The 20,118-nt window shown below is 35.0% G+C and overlaps 1 protein-coding gene and 1 pseudogene across 6 annotated transcripts in view; one reads left to right on the top strand and one right to left on the bottom strand.

Annotated features, from left to right (window-relative positions):
- The window catches only part of NUDT12 (nudix hydrolase 12), a 12,558-nt gene extending 5,837 nt beyond the window's left edge, over positions 1 to 6,721 (top strand). For all 6 annotated transcript variants that reach the window (XM_027100404.1, XM_027100412.1, XM_027100402.1 and 3 more), the window contains 4 exons: positions 1,615 to 1,782; positions 2,809 to 2,922; positions 5,363 to 5,562; positions 6,533 to 6,721. In XM_027100404.1, the coding sequence (XP_026956205.1) occupies positions 1,615 to 1,782; positions 2,809 to 2,922; positions 5,363 to 5,562; positions 6,533 to 6,643 (593 nt within the window). In that variant the 3' untranslated portion in view covers positions 6,644 to 6,721. The remainder of the gene's footprint in view (positions 1 to 1,614; positions 1,783 to 2,808; positions 2,923 to 5,362; positions 5,563 to 6,532) is intronic.
- A 1,519-nt stretch (positions 6,722 to 8,240) lies between these two features.
- LOC113617132 (acyl-protein thioesterase 1 pseudogene) lies at positions 8,241 to 8,896 on the bottom strand (annotated as a pseudogene).
- Between the last annotated feature and the right edge of the window lie 11,222 nt (positions 8,897 to 20,118).

Here is a 20,118-nt window from a genome sequence, read left to right on the forward strand (position 1 = left end):
TTTTTTGCGGTACGTGGGCCTCTCACTGTTGTGGCCTCTCCCGTTGCAGAGCACAGGCTCCAGACGTGCAGGCTCAGCGGCCATGGCTCACGGGCCCAGCCACTCCACGGCATGTGGGATCTTCCCGGACCGGGGCACGAACCCCTGTCCCCTGCATCAGCAGGCGGACTCTCAACCACTGCACCACTAGGGAAGCCCAAGTGTTAGCTTTTTGTATTGTGATGATACTGAAATAATGCGATACCTTGAGGTAAATTACATAATACACAGTAACAGAGCAGGCAGATATTTAATGTTGCCTATGGTTCACTGAATTTCAATGTTACATTTGTTTTTATTTATGGTTTATTAGTTGCATTTTTCCTAGTTTAAAATGTTGTTATTGCTGTTTCTGATTGTTTTGTTTATTCCAAAATCCTTAGACCGAATAATCTATTTTAGGAGAGAGGTTTTGTCAGGCATTTGAAATGTAGCATTTCTACGCTTATTGCCCCAATTCTAGTATTTTTGGTCAGGCCATATTAATTCTTTTTTGAAGTATCAGGGTAAAGGCTATAGACAAAGTGTACATATTCTAAGATTTATTCTATTAGGCATTTTTGTTATAAACAAAGTTAATCACAAAAGTTGTAAACACAATATTTTTAAAAAATTATTCTGTGTAGTTTCTAGTTGTAAACAGAGTATGTTCCATAGTGACACAGTCCAGTATTGTCTTAGTCCCAAGGAAAGTAGAGACGGGTTCCTACAGTTTCCTAGTAATATTGTCTTTATGGCCCAAATCTAAGTTAAGAACTTACACTACAGTGTAAGACACTACAAACTGTCTTTGTAGTGTATTTTTATAAAAGTCACTATTGTAAAGTCACTATTTGTAAAGTCACTATACCCTAGAGTCATGCATATCCAAAATTTACAAATCACCTATAGTAAATGCCGAAACTAATACAGTGTATACAGATGTTAGTACCTCTATCTTTTTTTTAATAAATTTATTTATTTTATTTACTTATTTTTGGCTGCATTGGGTCTTCGTTGCAGCGCGCGGACTTTCTCTAGTTGCGGCAAGCGGGGGCTACTCTTCATTGCGGTGCACGTGATTCTTATTGCAGTGGCTTTTCTTGTTGGAGAGCATGGGCTCTAGGTGCGCAAGTTGCAGTAGTTGTGGCATGCGGGCTCAGTAGTTGTGGCTTGCGGGCTCTAGAGCGCAGGCTCAGTAGTTGTAGTGCACAGGCTTAGTTGCTCTGCGGCATGTGGGATCTTCCTGGACCAGGGATCGAACTCATGTCCCCTGCATTAGCAGGCAGATTCTTAACAACTGAGCCACCAGGGAAGTCCCAGTATATCTATCTTATATGAGAGTTATATGAGAGACAATATTTTATTAGTCCAAATTAAAGGTAAATCTAATTTTCATTTGTCATCTGTAGAATTAAATCTTTTACTTTAAAAGAAAGATACAGATCATAAAAATAGGAATAATAAAACCCTTGAGCACACAGCTATTCAGAAAATACAGTGTACATCTTTATTATGACCTAAGAATATTTTACTTCTATATTAATTTGTTTACAATTTGTCACAGAAGTAAAACTTCTCTTGCTTCTCTCGTAGGGGTTGTAGCTCAAGCAAGATCTGTCCTCGCCTGGCACAGTCGATATAAGTTCTGCCCAACCTGTGGAAGTGCAACTAAAATTGAAGAAGGTGGCTATAAAAGAGTATGCTTAAAAGAAGACTGTCCTAGCCTCCATGGTGTTCACAATACATCATATCCAAGAGTTGGTAAGCCTTTTCTTTTACAGTGAAACCTCAGCCATCTGGAAATCTTAGGGAATAAGGCATTCTGGAAAGACAAGATTTTGAGTTGCTGAGGGGCTTACCTTTTTATTGAAAGCATGTTTAATTTAACTATTAAGACTATAATTATTAAAGTATTGCATACTTTGATGACTTTTACTACCCTTCTTAACCCTGGGTTAATCAGCATGAATTTCATGCATTGAGATACATGATTTCAAAGTACCTGCTTGTGGCATCACCAAAGCAGTAGAGCCTGGAGCTAGCTTCTCATTACTGCTGGTGTCTGCCTGTACTTTCTCTCCTCCTAATTGGTGCTTTGAGTTGGCTGTGGAATTAGAAATCTGATAACCCAGCCCTTTAAAGTTGTGTGAAAAAAGGATAGACTCAGCAACACCTGAGGAGTTCTCCTGGGAGTAAAGTGCATGGCTTAGTGACATATATGTTTGCTGCTTAGGAGCCTTTTACATTTGATTACCGGTTCTCAGTTGTGATCTAGTGAGGCGAATTTACTGAATTAGTGACTTCTCGAGAGAGGAACTATTATTTAAAGTAATTTTTTTTTATGGATTAAACTCAATCATAGAGCCACATTATCTTTTAAAAACATTTTGTTAAGGACTGCGATGGAAGGAATAGGGAAATTCACTACATTTGCTATGGTAAAATTTGAATTTTCTCCACGCCATGTATTACCTACTCAAACTTCTTTCTAATTAAAAAATAAAAATAAGCCTAGCATACCATAAATACACAATGAATGTTGCTATTAAGATGAGAAAGAAGACAAAAATGATCTTTCTTTAGCTTACTTACAATATTCTGTGCAGTTTTCCTGAAATACTCTGTCTCCTGGCAGAAAGAAACAGTCTCTTGTAACTAGACAAAAGTCTTGTTCTTACAGGAGATGCATGTTTTTATTATCCTACTAGACAGTGACTTTACACAGTGAGTCTAAATTATTTTTTCCTGTCATTCATACATCTGATTTTTTTTTTTTTTTTTAAACAGATCCAGTAGTAATCATGCAAGTTATTCATCCAGATGGGACCAAATGTCTTTTAGGCAGGCAGAAAAGATTTCCTCCAGGCATGTTTACCTGCCTTGCTGGATTTATTGAACCTGGTAAGCCTTTTCTTAATAATTTTTATAGTAATTTTCATTTAACTTATAATTTCTAAATAAAAAGTTTGGACAGCATTTGAGAAATAATCTCTGATAAATTATCATGTTATAAAACTGGGATATTTTTAAATATTTTCTGTGTACTTTAGATGATATAATTTTTATTTTTACCAGTGGAATAGTTTTGTGTTTTAAAAATTCATTATTTGCTCTTTCATATATCTTTCATATATTGCCCTTACCCAAGGTATCTGCATGATATACACCTCACTTCCTTCTGTACTAGGCTCAATTGTCACCGTTTCAGAGAGGCCTTCCCTGATAGCCCTAAATACATTAGTTAGCCCTATACCCTGCATTTACAATCCCTGTCATCCAGTCTGATTTTTCCCTACAGCACTCATCAGCACCTAACATGGTATATATGTATGTATTTATCTATTTATCTACCTATTTATTTGTTTATTATTTGCTAGTACCAGAATGTAAGTTCCATAAAGGCAAGGACTTTGTTTTATTTATTGCTCTATCCTAAACCTTTAGAGCATATGCCTGATATGTTATAGTAGTTCAGTAAATATTTGCGGAATAAATGAATTAATATATCTAATTAACACGTTTAATCTCAACTTCCAATATTAATCTACATTGATAGATAATAATAGTACTAAACATATGTAGTGCCACACTTTCCTGAAGGCTTTCTTTGTATTCAGTCATGTGATCCTCATACAAGGTTATAAAGTAGGTGGTATTTCAGCAGTTTTACAGATGGGGCACTAAGGTACAGGGGCTGAATAACTTGCCCAGGATCAAACAGCTAGTAAGTGATAGGGCAGGGATTCAAACCTGGGCAGTTTGGCTCTGAGTCCATGCTGTTAATTTCTATGCTGCCTCTAAGTAGCTCTAGGTCATTTTTTTTAACTGCTGTATAGCCTTCCATTTATGAATATTCTGCAATTCATTTATCCAATTCTGCTGTTGGACATTTAGTTTATTTCAAAGCTTTTACTATTACAAACAACACTGCAGTGAATAATCTTGAACTACTCCTTGTACACATTTGCAAGGAGTGGTATAAGCCTCCATAGGGTGTATATCTGAGAGTAGAATTGCTAGCTCATAGAATATGAGCATCTTAATCTTTTCCACATATTGCCAAGTTGTTTTCTGAAGTGTTCCTACCAATTTACACTCCCTCTGGAAGTACATGAAATGTCTATTATTCCTCATCTTCACCAAGTTAGGAATATCAAGATTTTTATTTGCCATTCTGATGGTTATGAAATGGTTATGTCATTGTCGTTTTAATTTTTATTTCCCTGCTGATGGAGCATCTTTTTTCAAATATGTATTAGGCATCCAGTTTCTTTTTCCCTGAATTTTACATTTTTAGCTTCTTTGCCTATTTTTGTTTTGGTTGTTGATCTTTTCTTCTTATTGATTTTAGGGGTTTTTTAATATGTATTGTATGCTAATCTTTAGTTTGGTCTTACAAATATCTTATGCTAGTCTATGAGTTATCTTTTCACTAATTTTATGAATATAAATTAATTTTAATATAGGAAATTTACCAATCTATTTGAAATAGAAAGCTGTATTTAAATAGCAAACTATTTCTAAACTTTCAGATAAATTTAACTTAGAAACTATTCCCTTTATTCTAATTCTCAGTTTCAACAAATCAGAAATATAAATTACATTTATAGGCATTACTTTATTATAGCTGGGTCAACAGTTATATAGAGAAAAATAATCATTTGGTAAGAGAAAAATAATGAGTTTCATTGTATGCTGTTTTTAAAATTGTAGTTTTTAACTCTTTGGAAAAGAGTTATCTGCAATAATTGTTTGACAACATAAAAAAATGTTTCGAGATTTTAGTGAGGAAAAGGTTAGCTACATAAACAACGTAATATATAAAGTGTTTGCATAGTGTTTAGCCAACAGTAAGTAGGTGCTGGATAGTCGTAGATGTTATAATTTTTAAAATATAACAAATTTAGACCTTTATGAAATGAAAAGTTTCTTGGCATTTTGATTCTGTAGGTAGTCATATAAGAAATAATGTTTCTTGGGCTTCCCTGGTGGCGCAGTGGTTGAGAGTCTGCCTGCCGATGCAGGGGACACGGGTTCGTGCCCCGGTCTGGGAAGATCCCACATGCCGCGGAGCGGCTGGGCCCGTGAGCCATGGCCGCTGAGCCTGCGCGTCTGGACCCTGTGCTCCGCAACGGGAGAGGCCACAACAGTGAGAGGCCCGAGTACCACCAAAAAAAAGAAATAATGTTTCTTGAATTCCAGTCTCGTTTTAGGCTTCTGCTTTCTGATTCTTTGAATTGGGTTTCTGTCCAAAGTGTTTTCCAAATGTTTGAACCATTTGGAGCACAAAATGTCCAGGGTATGTTCATCAGCTACTTGTTCTTTTGCCCCATTTGGTTAGGGGAGACAATAGAAGATGCTGTTCGGAGAGAAGTAGAAGAAGAAAGTGGAGTCAAAGTTGGCCGTGTTCAGTATGTCTCTTGTCAACCATGGCCTATGCCCTCCTCCTTAATGATTGGTTGCTTAGCTGTGGCAGTGTCTACAGAAATTAAAGTTGACAAGAATGAAATAGAGGATGCCCGCTGGTTCACTAGAGAACAGGTGAAGTTCAATTTAATTTCCTTCTTCTATTGATTCTCTGACTCTGTTGGTTTGGGCATGTAGCAAGGATACATGTTTTCAACAAGTTGAATGAATGGCTATGGCCCCCTCATCATTCATGGATTACAATGTAATTGATGTGTCCACTGTTAACTCCTTCTGTGAGATTCTTCTAGTAATGACGACTGTGCCGTTTTCTCATTTCAAATGCCATTCCTTGAGATAATGATACCTTTCAGTGGCCTTAAAATGGGTGCACATTATTTCAGAGATGAGAAGCAGGAATATTATTATTAGACATATTTTAGTTTGTAGCATTAAAGCAAGTAACTCAAAAAATATCAGTAAAAATGCATATAAGTTTTGAAAAGTTCTTGTTCATTTTAAATGTACTTGACAAGACTGACGAAACTGTATAACAGATACACTCACAGAACTTTTTAAAACTCATCCTTAAGTAATACAATGAAAGATAAATTACTTGTCTGTGTTTTGTATAACCCAATGTCTTTGTATAGAAAACAGATGGATACTCTACAGTAGTGAAGACCTGAAATCCTTAGTGACTTCGCTTACACAAAATTAATTTTATTTTATGCTCAACCTCAAAAAAAGTAGAAATTAGATTTTTTTTCCAGAATTTTATAAAAGGATAAAAGGGAATTTTTTCCAAAAGTTGATTTCACTTTGAAAATAAATGTGTAGCATATACTTTGCTTTTTCATAACCTTATTTTCATCAGGAAAATGTCTTTCTGGAATATTTTAAAAATTGAATCACTGACTCAATGAAGCAACTAAAAATAGTGTACTAAATTTTGCATGTTGAATATAGATGTTATTACTTTCTCCTGTTGTTATTCACTGTAAAAGTTATTACATTTTAGTTGAATTGTATAAGCATAGAAATAGTATTTAAGTATGACAGACAGTTTTAAAATCCTAATACGTTTTATTGTGGTGTATTTTAGGTTGTGGATGTTCTGACCAAAGGGAAGCAGCAGGCATTCTTTGTGCCACCAAGCCGAGCTATTGCACATCAACTAATCAAACACTGGATTGGAATGAACCCCAATCTCTAAATCAAATAACTAAACTTTGACTATGTCTAATTGATTTCTTTTTTTTTTAAGTCAAAATTAAATTTTATTTCACACTGATAGAAACCATGAAAAAGATTTACATTTTCCCACATTACAGCACAACATTTCAACAGATATTTCTTGCCATAAATTAGATCTTGCTGATATGTGTGAAACAATAGTTTATATTCTTAAAGATAAAAGCAAAATGACTTAGTAAATGATTGTTTAAAAACTGTAAATCCAGACATAAACATATGGCTTCATTATTAACATCCTATACTGTCCATACAAAATCGTTTCCATCATCAAGTAGCACCCATTTATAAAGCATTCCTAACAGTGTTCTGGTCAGTTGGGATACAGCAGAAAAATTAACAACAGTTCAGAAATATCAAGCGTACATTTTCGCTACATATTAACCTGGGTGGTAACTACACCATAAAAATCTATTTAAAATCAAATAATTGCTACTTTTATGTTTGCACAAAAACTAACTTAAAAAGATCCTCTCTGACTACAGTGAAAATTTCAAATAAGTCCATTGGCAGATAAAAGTAAAGCAGATTCTTTGAATGGGATTGTTCATTTCCTACAGCAGTCGGTTTCAAACCTATGTGCAAAATAAGTAAACTAAAACTCTGTGCTACAAGGAGAATCATCTTAGAGCAAATCATCTTAGAAATGACAGTTTGTAAGATCAGTCTTAAATATTTCAAAACATACTAGAACATGACCTAATTATTCTTCCAGATAATTACAGAAAAATACTACCACAGAATTATTCTCGTTACCTGGACTGAAGATTCTAGTAACTCTGCAGGCCTAAACTGCAGACAAAGGTCCAGTTTAAGAAGTAGTGCAGAAACTTTGAAGGGATGTCTGGTTTCTTTCTACAAGTATAAATACATTTTCAATGCCATCATGTCTGTGATTCAGAATGTCAAATTACAGCATGTATTGACAGCAGATGTTTATGGCAAGTAGGCAATATTTGGTCTGTTATGAAGGATAAAAAAGAAAGAACGTATTTCATTTCTAGAGAGGAAAAAGAATATTAAATAGAAATTATATTCAGGAAAGAAAAACCTGGTCCCCAAAATAAAAGGACCATGACACTTAGAAGCATTATCCCTATAATTAGGAATAATGTAATAACACATTCTTACTATGTATTATAATCATTAAGCACATATGAACACATATATAAAAATGCAGATACTGCATGGTGACAAATTTGGGAATAAGTCCAGAGTCTAAGTCACAGCATGCATAACCTGTCTTAACTGCTCATTTATACCTGAACAAGTTTTCATTAAGCATACTAATAATTTTCAAGTGATGTAATAAAAAATCTGGTTGCAGTATTTTATTATTTTGCTGAATTACATTTGGGAGAAAGAAGCTAGCTGCTTCACCTATTTTAATACTAGTATATTCTGGATCATACTATAGATAGAAACTTAACAGATCATAAATTTCCCACGAGGAGATTCATTTAGTCTGTGTCATTGGTGTGTATTTGCAAAACATTTTAACACTGCGAACATCAGAGGTTTCAAGATCGGGCACAGGAAAAAGCTTATACTCTACGATGATGCTGGTGTGCACTTCTCCACAAGGTCTCTCAGTGACGTCAATCAATGGGAGGTAGGAGTTTATCAATGAACTGCTTGATATCCATCATTTCCTGTTGACATGAACCGTGCATCATGCCTCCAGAGGTTTTGAAGGTTACATTGGCTGTATTTACCAAGGTTTTCAGCCTTTCAGCAGTGGAGAACCAAACACTAGGGGAACTAAAGGATCCAAATCTCCATGGCACTGAAGAATAGAAATGTCTCTATTCACGCCACTGATAAGACCCTGTGGAAAGCAAGCTCGCAGCGGCAGCCAGCAGCTGAGAGCGGTGACGCCGGCCGGCTTCTGCTGTGTGGTCAGTGCCATGTACAGAGATAAAGCTCCTCCTTGAGAAAATCCTCCCAAAATAATTCTGTTAGAAGGAATGCCATTCTTCACCTCTTGCTCTATCAAAGATTTTACACTTTCTGCTGCTTAATTCCAGTTTCATCTTCCTGTGAATCGGGTGAAAGCCCAATAAATGTCAAACCAAGTAGGCATGGCCACGTTCATATTTAATGTTACAGACATAACCGGTCCCGTGTCTCCCAATCCTTGAAGGAAAATCACCGCAGCGGAGGCCTTCCGGACGGCGGGCACGATGGCGGGCAGCGGGGTCGACGTGTTATTGCCACACAGACACCGGCTCGACCCACCGCGCGGCCGAAGCGGAAAGCGGTGCGATCGCCGCATCCCGCCAGCGCACGGGTGCACGCTGAGGCGCGTGCGCGGCCACGCGGCGCCGCACCGCCCTCAGACCCCGCCCTAATTGATTTCTAATCCCATTTATTCCTCAAGTGAGATTAGAAATGTTTAATGCGTTTTAGAACGTCACAACACAAATATCATACTGGGTTTTCGAAATGTACCTTCCATCTTAACGATAAAATTCATATTTTAAAAAATTATAACATTTCCGCAGATTTTGTTAAATCTGAGTCAGCATTCTCTGAACTTTCTGGGGTGGGGGGAGTTGTGCTCCACAGTTTTATCTCACAAAACCGTATTTCTAATAAGGGAAATCATGTAAAGAAGTATGTGCTGAAAATGTAAATAAACCTAAATTTCAGCACCCCCTGTAAGCATAAGACCATTCACTAAAGGTCTTTTTTGAGAAATGAGACAAAATATTTTTAATGAATTTTGAGCTTGATTTTTAATACTTTCGTTATCATGAAGGTCCTTTTGGTTGTCAGTAGCTGATTTTTGCTCATCTTCCCATTGTAGTCCACTTTTTCTCCTGGTTCCATTGTTCTAACAGTGGCACTGTTACAGTGTTACTACTAGTCTGTTTTGATCAGTGTTAAGAATTTTCTATTTCAACAACTCTATTAGTGAGCACTATACCACGCCCTCAGGGAAACAGAACTTCAGTGAGAGAATACCATTGTGTCTGGGACCCCCTTCTTAAACATAAAATTAATTAACATATCTATTTGTTAGCTCTACTCAAAGTTGTTCTTAAGACAAATCAGGAGTCTCTGCTTTTTTCAGTGAAATTAAACATATCTACAAGGAATTCTTTTCAAGGTCAAATATTAAATAAAATCCCAGATAGATTTACATATTTAATAAAAACACTGGCTTATGTCATTTTGTGATAAAGGAATGTATCTTCATTAGGGGAAAATTATATAATCATTACTAATAACATTTATTAAACTCAAATACAACATCTTGGTTTTGGCCTTATTTCAACACATTCTAAGAAACGTTTATTTAATAAGCATATCTTAGAACTGAAACAGTAAGATTTTAGAGAAAGTAAACTGCAGCATTTCACAATTTTGCAACATAAAACTCATATTTTATAAGGATGTTTTGAAATTGTTTTAAAAGGTACTGTATAAATGTATAAATTTATATAATTCGGCTCTTTACTATTCTATGTTGGAACTGGAAAAGAAGTTAAAGACAATATTTGTAGTTCACTGCCTTTTTTTTATAGATAAGGAAAAGGAAATCCTGAAAGGTGAATTTAATTAATTTATCCGTTAAAGGTGAATCAATTAATTAATTAATTGGTGAAAGTCACACAATTACAACCACTTACAATTGTTAATACAATTAATTATAATTAACTTAATTACAACAGTCTGTACTGTATAACCCAGTGCAGGATTCTCCCTCTAATAGGAAGTAAAAACTATTACTCAAAGTATATGTGGGGTGATAAGAATAAATTTAATTTACTAAATCCTGTTAATTAAAATTTAGGTACTAAAATTCATTTAAATAATACCTTTCTCAAACAAAACTTTATTTTACTAATGAACAATGATTTTCTTAGTAATTGATGAAAATATTGATATCAGGACTTTAGACAAAATTAAGACTTACATAAGACATTTAGATACATAATAAAATTTGACTGTGGAGTAACTAAGCCTGTGTGCCACAACTACTGAGCCTACACTCTAGAGCCCGCGAGTCACAACTACTGAAGCCCACGTGCCTAGAGCCCGTGCTCTGCAACAAGAGAAGCCACCACAATGAGAAGCCTGTGCAGCGCAACAAAGAGTAGCCCCCGCTCGCCGCAACTAGAGAAAGCCCATGCACAATGAAGACCCAACGCAGCCAAAAATTTAAAAATAAAAATAAAAAAAAGATCTGAAGGGACAAAAGGCCTTAAGGAGGAAAACAGAAAGGCTTCTGGGAGAAACTGACTGAAGTTCAGATCGTTAGGTATGTAAACCAGAAAAACATACATATCAGACAGTAAATAGGATTGCTGCAAATAGAAGAATTTTGGGCATTCCAATTTAGATCTAGAATTTCGCCATATTCATCTTTTGGTTGTATTATTTAAATATCTTCTGAGTGCACTTTTGAGACTAAAGTATTGAAATGCCAGAAAATATTTAGTATGAAGAATATAAAGCCTTAGTTTTAATTCAGGAAGCATTATCCCAGATACAGGTAATCTGAAAGTTTCTTACATTGAAATTTTTGGGAAGAGTTAATACACATTTCTTGGATATATGGAACCATTAACGGAAAGGAAATAGTCTAATGCCCTTCAAAGGTTTCTGAACTACAACTGGTGGTTATACTGAATGGGGTCTGATCTTTTATAGCTCAAAGACAGCCTGTGATAGGAACAATCTTAGACATATGGTATATTAACATGTGATAGCTAAATTTCTTTCCACCTGAATTTTCTATGTAATTTGTACTATGACACAAGGACCTACTGCATAGCACAGGGAACTCTGCTCAATATCATGTAACAACCTAAATGGGAAAAGAATTTGAAAAATAGATACATGTATATGTATAAGTGAATCACTTTGCTGTACACCTGAAACTATACAACATTGTTAATCAACTATACTCCTATATAAAAATAGTTTAAAAAATAAAGTAACTATGCAACAGTTAAAAAAAAAATTTGAACTACATAAGTATACAGAAAATGATGTGCCTTGACTATTACAAAGTATAATGACTCGAGGTTCAGTTTTACACCAAATGTACTTTTAATACTTACAGATTCTAAGATTACATCATAAAATTCCAGGTTTTCATAGTGTTAGGATAGCCAAGTAAAACATAAAATATCAACAGAATGTGATTATAAATTTAGTTTTGGATATTTAATCCTGTACTCAGGGAAAATCAGCATCTAAGTAAATTATTGTTTTAATAATTATTAAACTGCTAACCTCTGAGAGGTGGATAACCACTCGCAGATAGAAGGAATAGCCAAGAAATGTTAGAGGTTCAAGTGCAATGATTGTATTCTAGTGAAAATGAAGGTAACAATACATTAAAATATTTATTTGTTTATTTTCTACTTTGTGTGTTATGTGTGGTTTTTTAATATGTTTTGATAAATGTTTTCTGAAAAATGGAAAAAGCCAAATTTCAGTCATCCTCCTGTTTAGAATTAAAGATGTGTAAATAAAAAATACAAAAACCTATTTAAAAGTTGCCATATTTGGAAGCCTTAAATTTTTTATTTAAATATTTTAAATCTTTCTAATCTTATAGTTTGGGGTCACATATATTTGTGTACATACATACACACATATATGTTTTATATATATACACACACACAGACTTAATATATACACAAAAATATATAATATAGTTCAATAATTTTTTATCTTCAGATTTAAAGTTATATATCTATCCTAACATCTATTTTTATTACTTGTCTAATATTACCAGTCTTTGCATTTTTAATTTTGTTGGAAAAATGATTAAGTAACTTTTTCAAAATAAGGTTAGGGACATAGATGAAGACAGAAAAGAATGGAGCAACAGAGGGTGAGACCATGAGATAGAAGGAGAAAAGGTAAGTTTGTTAATAAGCCAAATAAATTTGATTAAATCTTGTAAACAACAGTAGACACCTAGTCCTAGAACTGTTACTAATGTGAATATAGCAAAATACTAGGTGAGACTGTTCTATAAAACAAATCTATTAATTATTTACAATAAACTGTCTACAATGCAAATTTTATTAGGGGTGAGAACCAGTTACTAGGTTCTGAGTGTGTGTGTGTGTACACGCACGTGCGAGCTCGTGAACTGGGAGTGATGGGTGATGAGTAAAATTTATGTGCTACACTTAAAAGGGCCAATTTTCTCTTAGCAGAAAAATGTCTAGGACAAAGTAATCCAAAGTGCAAAATTAGGAATGTCTGTCTACAAATGTAAAAGATCTGGGTCTTGAGGCAAACCAGAAGCACTTGCAAAGGGGTTAGAAAGGGAAGGCAGAAGATGTTGACTTCAGTGCAGATGAGAGGGGTGCTTGATAAGGGGGCCAAATGCTTGGGAGCTTCGACACCACAGGGATGGAGGAGAGGCACAGAGACATGGTGTATTTTGAGGAGACAGGAATAATACTGTTGCCAAGAGCCTGCATCTTCAAAAAGAATCTCATCGGTCAGGAGAGAACTGGAAAGGACTTGCTTGTGAAAATAAACTTAGTACTGAAAATGATTTTTTTTCCTACCTTGTCCTTTTTCTTCCCAGGACACTTAGTTAGAATTCAAAACAGCTTCTGAAAGGGGGTGTGCAGTTTATTATTATATACAATAGATTTTTCAAATAATTCCATTTATTTGCCCAAAGTAGAAATGGTCAAAAGGAAAGTTATTTGAGTAATAAGATGGCATGAGAAAAATGGGTAGTCAGCAGCCTGAATTCTTTTATATGGGAAAATCTTTTCAACTGTAAAATAAACGCTTGGTAATGTTGATTGGGCTAACAGGCAAATACTATTTTCACTGAAGGATATCCACATATAATTGTACTAATTGGTGGAAGTAGCACTTTTAACTTACCTTTATTCCTTCAAGGATACATTTCTTTTATTGCTAAGCAGACAGCATCATACACTGGACAACAGATATTTCTCCTTTTCACAATTCCCATTATAATGATGCTCTACAGAATAGTGGGGTGGCTTTGGAATTTTAAAACAGACCTTAAGTTTTTCCTAATGGATACATTTTACTTCCTAACTAGAAGTCTGATAAGAGACAAACTGCAGTATAAAGAATGAAAAAATATCCTGGCTTTCCATTCCTGGGCTCATGGGAACTATACCAGACCAACTCCTTGTCTCACCCCTGATGGATTAAGAACGTTCTTCTAACCACTTAACTTGTGAGGTAGTTTCATTTTTAGTAATGTGGAAGTTTCACCCAGCAGTAGAAATTGAAAATGGTACTCATATCTATCTTAGAACAGAGTAAATGGACAAGTGATCTAGTCTGAAGTTTATTTTTGTTTACTTTTTATCCTGCCCATTTTACTCTAGCCCAAAATTGTACTCTGTTTGGAGGAGTGTGATGTTTTGAACACCTCAGTACAAGTACCTTATAAGTATTTATTACTGCTTTCAGACAGCAGTGAGCTGAAGTCATCTCCATCAGTGGGGGTAAAAACGTTTTAAAATGCCGTTTATCCAACAGCTTTGCTGCTAAGAGTTACTTTGCTTTTTTGCTGGGTTTACTTGTGTTTATGAAACAAGTTTGAATACTCTAGTGCCAAATAGTTTGGAGGATTTGGAACTCCAAGGAAAAGATGCCCCAACAATGTGTGCAAATTCAAATCTCCGGGGCTGTGTTGGTTCTGACCATCATCTGCTCTGCATTGTCATAGTGAGGGCTTCAGTGGGAATCTAGCCATGAGTGGGAAGCCAGTAGGAACTCCGTGTGTTCTGGGATGACAGGAGAAAATACAGACGTATCTGTGTGAACCTCAAAATTTTCATGGCCGTAGAGCTATCTAATAATGATTATTTTTGGAAAATACTCATATTATACAAATTACTAGGTTTGTCATACTGACCTTTTTCTTTATTTCCCAGCCATTTTGCACATCTTCATGAGTAATAAGCATATTTTTTCATTCTATTATGATGATATATTTATCACATAAATGCTTTGTTCTGTTTTACACCATGAAAAGGGCACATAATTCTCCTTGTTCAGTATATCTAACATCAATACTAATAAATTAACTTTTCTGGACTTTGTAAAAGTTATTTTTTGCCTGTTCCTTCCAATGTATTTCTAATAACTATGGATCCCTATTTACAAGAAGTTCCTAAGAAAACAACTCTAGTTAGCTAATTCTCACAATACTAATAATGTTTACACAGGACTTTATATATAGAATATTAACAATTAGTATTTCATTTTATCCTTAACCCTATGAAATGCATATTAATATCATTAGCCTCATTTTACAGTTGGCTAAAAGGGATTAAATTTCTCAAAGTCACATTGTGAATAATTAGAGGAGCCCAAGTAGAAGAGCCCAAGTTTGAATCCAAGTATTTCACTCCAAACCTTTCATTTTTCCACTTACCAGAGCTATCTTACAGAATTTTCTTAATAATGCTGCATTAACAAAAGCACATCTAGTCTTAATTTCCTCCTTCAATCCTTTAAAATTTGGTCAAATTCAGGTTGGGTCTTCTACTCTTGTTACTCTGCTCATTTCTGCAGTATATTCACTGCTTACTTGGTTCCCAAATTGTATCTCCAACTGTCTATCAGACATGCCTAATTGGATATCTCAGAGCCTCCCAAATACTACATGTATAAAATTATCTTTTCTTCCAAGCATATCCCTGTTTCTGTATCCCTATTTTAATAGTCTTGCAATTACTCAGCATGGAACTTTGGGTATTGTTATCCTTAATTTGTCTAATTTATCTCTCACCCTACCCTACCCCACAGCCAAACAATCTCCAAACCCTATCCCTTTTTCTTCTCTTCCTACTTCAGATTTTATTCCCAATCTATTCTTCACACTACAGCCAAAGGAAATCTTAAGGGGCAATCTTTTCTAGGCTTTCCCTTACTTAAAATTCTTGAAAAAAGACTCCTCTTTGGACAAAGGATAAAGTCTTATTTTCTTAGCAGAGCAATTTACCTCTGCAGTTTCAACTCTAATCACTTCCCTTTCTTCCAGCCCCTTATGTACCATAATTGATGTTCTTGCAAAAAGGCGCAAGACAAACCTTCTAAATTTTTATTAGGCATTAATAACATTCATTAAGGATCACCTGAATAATTATGATCAATATCATGTGCTACTAGTTTAAATAGAAATGTTTCATTTATTTAAAGATTCTAAACTATGTTTTCATTGATATATTCATAGGACTTCAAAAATTCTAAATCAGGGCCTGTATTATTTATCCCAGTTTTACAAATGAGTCTAGGAGAAGTCAGATGACTTCCCCAAGGTCAACATAGGATATGAAAATGGGACTCACATTTAAATCTTCTTAATCAAAGTCTACAACCTCTACCATACCGTACACCATACTGCTTCTGCCCCTGAATCTACCATACAAAGATAAATGAATGACTTTATAATTAACCCCATCCATGTAAAGAGCCCAACTAGAGCATTTACATTTTCATTTTTGTCTGGGTTTCTTCCACTTCATTTGCACCACGTGAACATCATAGCTGTGTTTCTTGTATGCCCCATCCAAGCACTTAAGACACAAGACACACAGTGCAGCATTGTTCACTAAAAGTGTATCTGAAAATAAGCAGACTGTTAGGAATGGTTAAGACAGATAATAATAGAATGATTAAAGGATGGTAGCTTATTCCTGACACTGCATAAGATTAAGTACGCTAATCAGATTTTGGATTTAGAAAACCCGATAAATCCCAAGTAGAACAGGACAAGGTACTCAAACCTTTACTTCATTTGCTTGCCTTTCAAAATACATATTTGCATTTTATCCATGTCTTCTTTAGAGCTGAAGAACTTATGAAGGCTTTAGCCAGGTGAGTTGATTATATATGTTCCTTGTACTTTTTACTTTTTTTTTTTTTTTGCCATTTTGAACCAAGTATTCCCTATGTTAATTCTTGCTATCCTAAATTAGTTGCTTAGCAAAGGATAAAAGCAAAGGGATAATTATTTGAATGTTATATATGAAGATAATTTAACAACATATTTCTTTCCAGTCATAAAAAATCTAACAGCTGTTTGTAACTTGCTTTGTTATCAAACAGGATGGATACACCCGCTCCCCCCCAAAAAAATTCTAAATAGTCAGTATGCTTAGGCCTCTTTGATTTATGCTAAGAAAGACATCATATGCACATTTGAATAGCCACCATCCATATCCTAATTTGGTTATTTGAGATAAATTGAACATTTGGAAAGCAAGGAAAATGTTACTGTGAAGCTAGGCTGCTAAACATAATTGAAATTCATTCTGAATTCACTGAGGGTCAGTTTCACTTCAAAGTAGCAGTCCTTGTTTTGAATTCCTATATTCTGCTTTGTTTCATCTACAGCATTAAAGTTACTAATCACCAAAATGATTTTCTCCTCTGGTTTGGTTAGAAGAATTTTTCTTAATTTTATACTTAAATTTTCTATTGTATAAATGTTTATATTTAATTGTTTTAAAATATATTAATTACCCAAAACATTGTGATCTAATCTCAAGAAAGGAGACATTAAGGATTAAAATTTGTTCTGTAACAACAACTGCATCTACTCTTAGATTTTGACCAATTTCATAGGCAAAATATTCTGGCTGATATCTTTTGTGTAAATAATCCCAAATCAAACTTTGCAAAATAATGTATTTGCAACTTCACTGTCAGTTGATCTTTAAATAATATGTTCCAAGATTTTGATGGCAATGTATATTTACAATCAAAGATTCCTCTGTGGATCAAGAAGTTGGCCAGTCCTTCTCACCTTCCTTACTCTCACTCAGAATTTAAGTATTGGTTTTTCATCTCTTTTTCTTCTCCCAGAATTTAAACATTAGTTCTTTCATTCTAGTGTCAGATTACCATAATGTTGACTAAGTGTCCTAAAATTATTTATTTGGAAAGTAAACTAAAAAATAAATCTCTGTTGTCTACTTTTTTAAAAAAGATACTGGATTCCCTGAGTTGCTAGCAATTCATGTTTTTTCTTAAATGTTATGTGAAATCATTTAACTTTTCAAAGAAATCTGTAGTGACCATGTGATAAAATTACAGTCAGGATGTTCATAAAATAGTCTTGGTGTCTTCTCTTCAGGGGGAAAATCATCCAATAACAAAGTTTTCAAGTAAGTCATTAAAATGACACACCAGGAATTTTAACTGTGATGGGTCAAATTCTCAACTGTCTTATCACCTATGATGCCTCTTTCATAGACTGTTCCTGATTATTTTTGCAAAAAGCAGAATAAAAATTCTGAATGTGATCGGACTTGTGAAGATAAAAACTTACTACACAAAATGCACTGATATGTTACTCTTACCTCATGAGACTGCCCAGACCTCAGTGAATTTGAGAGATGGGATGGAATGTTAGCACTGATTATCTGCCCAATATAAACCCAATCATAAAGTGATTAAATTAACTTGGCAGATTAATTCTAAACATAATTTCTCATTCCTTCATCATTGGCCAGACTGCAATTTACACACTTTTTAATGACAGTGGACAAAACTACAGCTTAGTCAGTAGATCAAACTATGTAAAAGGAAGGTCAGCAAAAAAATATCAAGCATAGAACATTTTTAAATAAATGCCTTGGGACTTCCCTGGTGGCACAGTGGTTGAGAATCCGCCTGCCAATACAGGGGACACAGGTTTGAGCCCTGGTCTGGGAAGGAGAAACTAAGCCCGTGCACCACAACTACGGAGCCTGCACTCTAGAGGCCATGAGCCACAATTATGAAGCTCACGGGACCAGAGCCTGTGCTCTGCGACAAAAGAAGCCACCGCAATGAGAAGCCCGTGCACCGCAACAAAGAGTAGCCCCTGCTCGCCACAACCAGAGAAAGTCCACACACAGCAACGAAGATCCAACGCAGCCAGAAATAAATTAATTAATTTAAAAAAATAGGGACTTCCCTGGTGGTGCAGTGGTTAAGAATCCGCCTGCCAATGCAGGGAACACGGGTTCAAGCCCTGGTCAGGGAAGATCCCACATGCCACGGAGCAGCAAGGCCCAGGCACCACAACTACAGAGCCTGCGTGCCACAACTACTGAAGCCCGCGCACCTAGAGCCTGTGCTCTGCAACAAGAGAAGCCACCGCAATGAGAAGCCCGCGCACCCCAACGAAGAGTAGCCCCCGCTCGCCACAACTAGAGAAAGCCTGCGCACAGCAACAAAGACCCAATGCAGCCAAAATAAGTAAATAAAATTTTTAAAAATAAATAAATAAAATAAAAGCCTTTTTACTGCTTTCAAAAACTTGCATTAGTTTGGATTAAGCTACATAAATGTATTTACTTTAGTGAATAAATAAAGTGAGCATAGAAAATATTTTTAACTGTTGATTCTAAAATTATTGGAGAAGGTATATCCTCTATATATTTTGAATAAAACCTCTTTGAAGTCCTTATATCTTATTTAGAGTGATATTCTTATCAAATTATTCTTTTAGAGGTTAACACAAGTAATTCCAAGGTAATTCAAGTTATCTTGAATTATAAATTCTAAACCAGTAATGAGGTTTAACATTGCCCAAAGTACCCTAAATATTGCTAAAAATAAAAAGTTGGCTCTTCATAAGTAGCTGATAATAACATTTCCAATGAAACATTTGAAGAACATTGTTTACTTTCTTCTGAGTGTCTTGAAGTAGAATTAACCTGCAGCCATTTTTTTTTTAACCTGCAGCCATTTTTAATTTAAATATTTACTTGAAATTATTCTTACTCTTTAGAATTTAACAGTGTGGTTATATATGGGTTTTCCTTGGTTCTAGGCTGGAAAGGAATGAAGATGTTACACATTTTCTACCATGAGCAATCAAAAACTCCAGTGTCACAGACTTGATGAGATTTGCCCCTGAGGAGTAAGACACAACCCTCATTGAAAGAATCACAGGGATTTCATGTTTGGGAGGAATTACATACTGAGGCTTCTGTATGGAGATCAAGACACAGTATATTCAAACGCTACTTCAAACAGAGTTTTAAGGATGAATGCTTCAAAATTAAGAGGGTGTCACTTAAACCCATCAAGAGTTGGTAATTCAGCAATTATTAAGTCTTCAGAGAAGCATAGCTCTTCTGGAACATAGTTATTGAAGTAGTGTGGCTCCACTTCAATAAGTGAAAAAGGAGACAGCATTCCTCTTTAGAAAACTCAGAGGCATTCTTCATTAAATTAATAGGTACGGGAAAGTCTTCAGCAGAAAAAATGTAGTCCCTGAGACTTATTCAATTAGCCTTTGGTGTCTATTCATTTGCTGACTATTATCAAGTATCTAATGACATATTTAAGTGCACATATGTGCTTTATTTTTCCTTTTTCTTCATCTTACTGGAAACACACCTGTTTAGTAAACTTTTTATTGTTTGAAATATGTAAGTGTTGAAATGAAATTGTCACCTCTGG

This window comes from Aethalodelphis obliquidens, unplaced genomic scaffold (genome assembly GCF_003676395.1).
Source record: "Aethalodelphis obliquidens isolate GAN/ISIS:26980383/991018 unplaced genomic scaffold, ASM367639v1 scaffold4, whole genome shotgun sequence".
Lineage (NCBI taxonomy): Eukaryota > Metazoa > Chordata > Mammalia > Artiodactyla > Delphinidae > Aethalodelphis > Aethalodelphis obliquidens.